A 7,743-nucleotide genomic window follows, 5' to 3' on the forward strand; every position below is an offset into this window, starting at 1 on the left:
CACATTGCTTGTGCTGGGGGATGCGCATTCTTTGCGTGATGAAATTCAGTAGCTGAAACTTTAGGATTCAGAGGTTTGGAAAAGGCCAGGACTGCTTTGCTAAAAAGCTTGAATTATCTTAACTCATTTACTTCCATAACTTTGTACATTTATTGTTTTATCCTCTTTAAAGTATGGTCATATTTGCATGGCACTGATCATTCCAAAGATAATACAATTCTATCTGCAAATCAATTTAAACAGAAATACTTGGTTCAAATTGCTTGTTACTGCACCAACTTATTTGTTACTGTACAGAATCTTACAAGACTCATGTTAGTTTATGAAGTTAGCCATACAAATTTTGTCTAAAGTTAACAGTGGTTGTAAAGGCCAAACCTCTGTCCTTTCTTTAATTCTTGCCTTTGCATGAACTACCATCTATCTGAACTTACAACTGAAGTACAGGAGTAATTTGGATTTGCTAATCCAAAACTACTTTTGTGTTTATTAATTTTTAAAATAAGTAATCTAATCTTGTGAAAGAGCTTGTGTGTACTGTGTAAAGTCTGAAAAACTTCTTGGTAGCTTTCATATTTAAAAAAAATAATTATAATTATGTCTAATATTTGCATTCATGTCACAGGCGTTAGCATGAATACTTCGGGATGTCTTCCATCATCGACGCTGTTAAAGGAGAGCAGTAAGTTGATAATAATGTGCCTATAGAATTAATTCAGTCAGTCTGTGAAGCACTAGTCAATTGCTTCACTATTCCACCTGTCCTGTTTTTTTGCTATTCTGCCAGTTAGTTGGATAGGACTTTTTCACAACTGATATTTCTTTTTAATTGCTCCTTGTGGGAGATTTTGGCACCTGCATGTATTATTTTTCAAATTTGAATAGTGTCTGTTTAGTTTGAGACTTGAAGGGTGCTGTTACCTAACATACCATGCTCTTCAAAGCTCATTTCCCCTACTTCTGAGGTTCTGTAGAGCCCGAGCAGAGCATGTTTTCTTTTTTCGTTCTTCTACTCTTTAGATCTGTCTTGGTTTTGAGGGAGAAAAATCCTTTTTGCAGGTGGTGCAGTCTGTCACACTGTCTTGCACCACTCTTTTCTGCTTGTTCCAGTGCGTAGAGCTCAGTAGGCTTCTGCCATTGTGGAACTGTGCTTTCCACTTAGGGCAAAAGTATGCCAGGGACTCCAGACCAGGCAAATTATATCTTCTTTAGGTACCAAATTCATGGATGAATTTACAGGATGTTGGTATTTCCTGAAGTTTCAGGAAACTTCTCCCCCCTGCCCCTTTAAATCATGCTGCTTCTGTCTTTTAAGTGCCTGGGTCTACTTCAGCCTATTGGGAACCCTCTGGAGCAACATAAATCTGTTGTGAGGGTGTTCAAATTTTGGAAGAGACAGAATCAGCAGCCTGTGGAGTTGCAAATGAGGAAATAAATTTAAACAAGATAGTTTTTAGTAGACGTTTCTAACATTGGTTGTTTTTCATGAAGGACTACCATCAAGAGAACTCACCAAAGGTGAGTTACTAAAATCATCTTCATATAATAAGCCTCAGTTTCACTTTTACCAGTAAGCTTAAGTGCTGCCTCCCTGAGCAGGCCACATAAACACAGATCTAAATGCTGTGCTGAACTGAGTGAATAAATTTGAAGACTGTGGGACTTGATGGTGGTGTGATTCCAAGAGCAGCTAGCTGCTTCTCTTAGGATGAATGAAAGTTTTTAACTCCTGAAGATACAGTGAGTTGTAAGAGTTCTTTTCTGTGTTTGGACATGGCTTGGAAGATGAAAGTTGGACCTTCTAGTTAAGAACAGTTTTTCAGGTTATTAGAGAAGTAGTGGTTTTTAAAATGAAATAGAACTTCAAGGCAAACATGAAAGGATGTAAATTGGCAAGCGTTCAGGTAGTGTCTGATCACAAAATGTTGGCTTTTCAGTTGACTCTCTGCAAACACCACAGAGCAGAGTTGCCTCACCAGAAAGAGAGATCACTTTGGTGAACTTGAAAAAGGATGAAAAATTTGGTTTAGGTAAGTGACTTTAAAATTATTGTTGTCATGTATGTTCCTAGAAGACAAAAACAAAACAGAGTTTTCTGGTCTATATTTAAGTATTTATTGTAGAACTGAGGAAAACAGTGCAGTCAGTAGCTGGATTTCTAAGACATTTAAGATGCTGAGGTCTGGACTTACTTGATGGTGCCTGCTACTGATTTGTTGAGTGATGTTAAGCAAGTCTTTTTCTCAGCTTTTCCATATTGTAAGTGTAGGATATTTATATTGTGAACTACTCATCTTAAAAGCTGGCTTTTAAAGTTTATCTCTGTGTTCAAATATAAGATTATTATCTCTGTGGAAAACTTACAGCTGTGACATCTTGAAGGCTTTAAACAACAACAAAAAAAGACATTATAAAGCCATTATGAGCTAATTGTGGTGTGTTTTTCTTATAATACCAGGTGTAACTCTAATTTGAGGTTTAAGGAGCCTGAAAGACAATATATTTGTATTCCATTCCTTCTTCTGAGGGATTTTTTTTTCTGTGTTCTGAGGTTTTATCATAAACCCACATAATCCTTGCCCGTATGAGTAATGAATCATTTGATGTCAGTATTGTTCTTTAGAGGGCTCTCTGAAGTGTCCTTAAGGACATTGTTCTGTCATTCAAAATAGGACTGTTGTGTAAATTTGAAGAGTACATTTCATCTGGTCAGTGAATGTGCATTTAATGTCATCTATGCATGTATTTGTTTTACCACAGTTGTCTTCTGTAGCCTTTGCTGGAGGTTTCTGGGAAGCCAGCTGGACAAAGTGAATCACTTGCTCAAAAACAGAGAATGCAGTAAAGCTTAATTGAAAAAGCTTTACCATTTACTTTCATGTAGACTTCTTTGAGATTTATAGTTTTATTTTACTTTACAATTATTAGAATTACTAAGTTTTTGTCTGTTCTGAATTACAGACTTGTATTATGTTAAGTTACACTCTGATCACTGACATTTCTGCCGGCTTTGGGCCTTTTTTTAATAGGCTTTCAAATAGTTGGCGGAGAGAAGACGGGGAAACTTGATCTGGGAATTTTTATTCATTCAGTTATTCCTGGAGGGCCAGCTGATTTGGAAGGATCTCTAAAACCAGGTGACTAGTGTAAATAAGAGGAGGTGTATACGTGAAATGAAAGGCCAAACACGTATGTAGTACCATTTCCGTCTATGGCTGAAAGCGTCAGTCCCTTACAAGTGCCAACCTTCAGTTACCTTCTGGATAATATCTGGAAACTGGTGATACTTCTTTGTTAAACTGTATGAAAACAAAAATCATTTGAATCAAAGTAAAATTATAAAGCTTTAAGCAGCAGGAAAATTAAAATTAGTTAAGTTTAAAGAGAAGTGCTTTTTTTGCTATTGTCTCTCAGTAGATGCTTTTGCATACCCTTCCCCACCCTCCCCAATTTCAGTCTGTTCCTTAAACTGAACTGCACATTGCTTATTTCACTTTCTCAGATTTTTTTTCTTTTGCATCTGTTTTTCTTAGAGTAGAAAAGAAGGTAGAAATGAGTGGCAAAGTCAGGAAAATATTGCGGTATGGAAAGTTATGGCAGGTTTAAAAATTCATTACCAGTTCTTAGTGTTTGTGGTTTTGTTTTTAATGACTAGGGTTCCATATCACAGCATCACTTGAATTTTACTAATTTTTAATCCATGCATTGTGTAGAGATTTTTCAGACTTTACTCCACATACTCACTGATACAGTCTAAAAATCTGTATTTTTATCTATCTGAACAAACCCTTTTGTGCAGGACACCGACTGATATCCGTAAATAGCACAAGTTTAGAAGGCGTCAGCCACTGTGCAGCATTAGAAATTTTGGAGAATGCACCTGAAGATGTGACACTTGTTATTTCTCAGCCCAAGGAAAAGCTGTCCAAAGGTATGGAGAGAAAAATTCCTTATTATTAAAGAATTGTTCTTTGTTTGAGCACTCTGCCTTCTCTGGCAGCTGTTGTAAAGTACTTTCTCTGTTTCCTTAAAATCACTAATCTAAGCAACTGAGATAGCCATAAAAACAACACCCTTGCTGCAGTCACTTGTATAAGTGACTCCGGCTAGTATATGCTCGAGATTGTGTTCTGACACTGAACAAAGTGTTACAGTAACCTTTAGTGAGAGTGCACTGGTTGCATTCTAAACAGAAAGTGTTCTGCGTAATACAAACAGGTTAAACCTTTCATGGTTTTAAGCTGAGTAATTTGTGTCATACTTACAGGTAAGATATTACCAGCTACTGCTGACTGTCTTCTCTCCTAATTTTCAGCATCGTCCAACGCTGCACACACCAGTAATGGAACCAAGGGTTATTTAAGGAGATCATCACTGGTGCAGGACAACGAGGCAGAGTCCTCTTCGGAAGAACACAGCCATGGTCACCAGAGGCCTGTCTCAGGGAGTTTGTCTTGTTTGTCAGGAGGCAAGCGGCATGGAAGCATGAGCTCCCAGGACTCCAGAACTGAGAGTGCCAGCCTGTCTCAGAGCCAGACAGCCACCTTCTTCGGCAAACATGCAAGTGGTAGAGCCCAGCTGGATCCTCCACATTACAGTGATTCCCAATCTGGGCTTTCTAAAATGAATGCAAAGAGAAGATCTTCGTCTGACAGTACTCGAGCAAAAAATAAAAGGCCTGGGGTAGTGGAGTCTGTGGAATATTCTGACCGAGGGGATTCTGACATGGATGAAGCAACTTATTCCAGCAGTCAGGAGCAACAGCCAGCTAAAAAGGCATAGTCTATTTCATATGAATATTTGCCCTTGGTGTAATAGTGGTAGTGAAATAGCAGACTGTGAATGTGAGTAAGGTGAAAGGGTGTGGGTGAAGGACAGTTTAGCCTGCAGCTTATCCTTGTAATGGCAAATGCTAATAGCTAATTTCAAATAGTTTTATGATTTTGTTTAAAATAAATTGAGAAAAATCACTTCTGTAACTTAAACAACTTCCCAGCTTTCCAATGTCATGAGATGGGTGTCTTACTGGAGGCAGATTCTGCTTAGAGATGAACTTATAGTGCACTTGTTGATCCTGTAGAAAACCTCCTTTCAATGTTGTATATTTGTCCAATATTATTATAGTCCAGTGTTCACTCCTGGAGGTAAGTTTATTCATCTGGCAGATAAATTCTGATTTTCCTAGATTAGATAAAAGTGGTAGTGATGCATTTGGAATGAGTGGCAGCGGAAATCATCTTTTGAGATTGGTCTAGTCCATGGGAAACTGCTCTTGTGCAGTGAAGTTCAGCAACGAGCTCTCATCAGGGACAGCTTGCTACTTCACCTTTCCAAAAGTGCACAGTGGCAAGTGGTACAAACTAATTCCTAACTTGTAGTGGTTCCTCTTTTCAGCTGATGGAGATTGTTCAATGAAGTCGTGGCAGTTCCTGCAGATTAATCCAACAAACCCTAGGCTGCTGTAATACTGGTTTTTGTGTTCTCTGCCATCTCACTTTGGCAATAAGGACTCAGCTGCTGAAGGCCAAGCATATTTCTGTGCTAAACCTGGTCAACTGCAGCACTGGAAGAGCAATGAACCTTATCAGTCTTACTAATTGATACTTTCCCATGTGAACTCCTTTTGATTGCATCTGACTCAAAAATACATCCTTTAGGGTCTTAACTGTAAACCTCTCTTCTAATGGCAAATAATTTTTGTTTGGTTTTGTTTGTTTCTTTTTCTTCTTTTTTAAATAAAGGAATCATCATCAGCAAATACAGCAAACAAAATGAATTCTAAAAACATTGCTGCAACACTTCTTAAACCTGGAGATATCTTTGAGGTTGAACTAGCCAAAAAAGATAACGGCTTGGGAATAAGTGTCACGGTACTGTTTGACAAGGTTTTTAGATGTTTTGTCTTTTTCTCTACTCCCAGCAACCCGTTAAATCGCTAAATTAGAAGGAAGCAAACTATTTTCTGGAGTCAATGTTAAGTATATAGTTTTACTGATGTGTGATTAACCTTATCAAACCTGAAAATTAATATTTTAAATTCCTTTTCTTGTCATCTCCGCTTTAAGTAACCCTCATTTTGTAATTTTTTTGGTGGAGCCCCAAAGTCTTAATAGAATCTTATCACAGAGGCTGCTTTGTGAGTGCAAACAGCAAAATAGTCTTTGTCCCTTGCCACCTAATAATGTAGCAGATTTACAAGGGGGAGAAATAAGACATTCCCTGACTGGCATCACAGGCAGTCAAAGCAGTAGTTTTACTTAAGAGTATCTATGCATGTTCACACTCATATACTGTGTTCAGTGTTCTCCCTCTGCTGGATAAATGGCAGAAAGCACTACTTAAATCCAAATAAGGCCTGGCTTGACACTGCATTTTTGCAATACAAGACAAAAATGTATATTGAATTGATTCATTTCTCTTCAGGCTATAAAATTTTGAGGTTAGTTTACATTTGGAGCCTGCTATACTGCGGAGTGTCACTTCAAGGAAGAGTAGAATGATTTATAACTGAGATACACACATTTTTCACTGCTCCTGTTCTTGTATTGTGTTTAAAGATACATTTTGGTATTTTAATATTCAATTATTATCTCTGGTTGATTCATTGCTTACATGGACTACATAGTAATTTGAAAAAGGAAAAGTTGCTTAAATTACCACAGCAGAGAGCGGTTGGCGGTTCTCACTGGTCATTTATACCTAAAACTAAGTTGGCCTTTTCCCAAGTGTGGCCATATGGATAGATACATAGGTGGAGTGTGAATCTGCAAGACTAGCACTGTTTTCATATATGTAGCTAGTATTGTAAGAGAAGCAGAATGAAATTCTATTATTTTAGCATCCCAGGCTATTCAAAGTCACATTGCTTTGTCAATGAAGTGAACATTAACACGCTGTTGGTCTCCCTCTTCCTATCAAGTCTGTGGAGAAGTACTGATAGCGCAGCAGTAGCTGTCTGCGAGACAGAATCATTGAATGATTTGGGTTGGAAGGGACCTTTAAAGGTAATCTGGTCCAATCCCCTGCAATAACAAGAATGGCTAAGGGCCTCCAAAAAGAGTGCTATTTGAGCTTGAGCAGGCTTTTTCACTTTAGACCTCCAAACTTGTATGAGCTGAGAGGGAGCAGCACTCCTTAGTTCGTGTCACATCAGACAGGGTGCATTGGAGTAGGACACTGCATGGGTATGAATCTTCTGCTTTGACTGGTGATGCATGGTGTGCTTTCACACATCTCTGAGCTTTGATATGCATACAAGCATGTAAAGTTTTTTCGGTTTGGGTGTATTTGCGTTGTGATGCATCGTGTTTTTGCAGTCTTCCCACCCCAACTTCATTCGTGAGAAATTGCATGACTGTGAAAACATGCTTTGTGTAACATTTTGGTTTTGATAGTTTGGCTGTTCCTTTTACATGCCCATAGCCCAAATGCTTCCTGAGTACAGTTTTCCATGTCTGATGCTGTGTTTAATTACAAAGTATAACAAATCCTATTTTTGCTTTCCTTTTAGGGTGGTGTAAATACTAGCATAAGGCATGGTGGTATTTATGTGAAAGCAATTATTCCTAAGGGAGCAGCTGAAGCAGATGGCAGGATAGAAAAAGGTAGTATTTCATTTCTTTCAGTTAGGATTCTTAATGTGAAAAAATGGCAGGTTTTGGTGGACTTAAGGGATACACTGTGGCCTGGGAGCTAGGAACTTTGCCTCCTTTCATTGTATCTTTTTCACTGGAAAGAAGAGCG

The 7,743-nt window shown here is 38.2% G+C and overlaps 1 protein-coding gene across 1 annotated transcript in view; it reads left to right on the forward strand.

Moving 5' to 3' along the window:
* Positions 1–7,743, forward strand: part of PTPN13 (protein tyrosine phosphatase, non-receptor type 13 (APO-1/CD95 (Fas)-associated phosphatase)) — a gene marked incomplete at both ends in the record, with an annotated part of 51,859 nt that overhangs the window by 32,564 nt on the left and 11,552 nt on the right. The window contains 7 exons of the mRNA XM_010183300.1: positions 626–682; positions 1,938–2,030; positions 3,030–3,137; positions 3,800–3,931; positions 4,316–4,776; positions 5,742–5,885; positions 7,511–7,604. Coding sequence (XP_010181602.1) covers positions 626–682; positions 1,938–2,030; positions 3,030–3,137; positions 3,800–3,931; positions 4,316–4,776; positions 5,742–5,885; positions 7,511–7,604 — 1,089 coding nt within the window. The remainder of the gene's footprint in view (positions 1–625; positions 683–1,937; positions 2,031–3,029; positions 3,138–3,799; positions 3,932–4,315; positions 4,777–5,741; positions 5,886–7,510; positions 7,605–7,743) is intronic.

This window comes from Mesitornis unicolor, unplaced genomic scaffold (assembly GCF_000695765.1).
Source record: "Mesitornis unicolor isolate BGI_N332 unplaced genomic scaffold, ASM69576v1 scaffold20204, whole genome shotgun sequence".
In the NCBI taxonomy this organism is placed as follows: Eukaryota; Metazoa; Chordata; class Aves; order Mesitornithiformes; family Mesitornithidae; genus Mesitornis; species Mesitornis unicolor.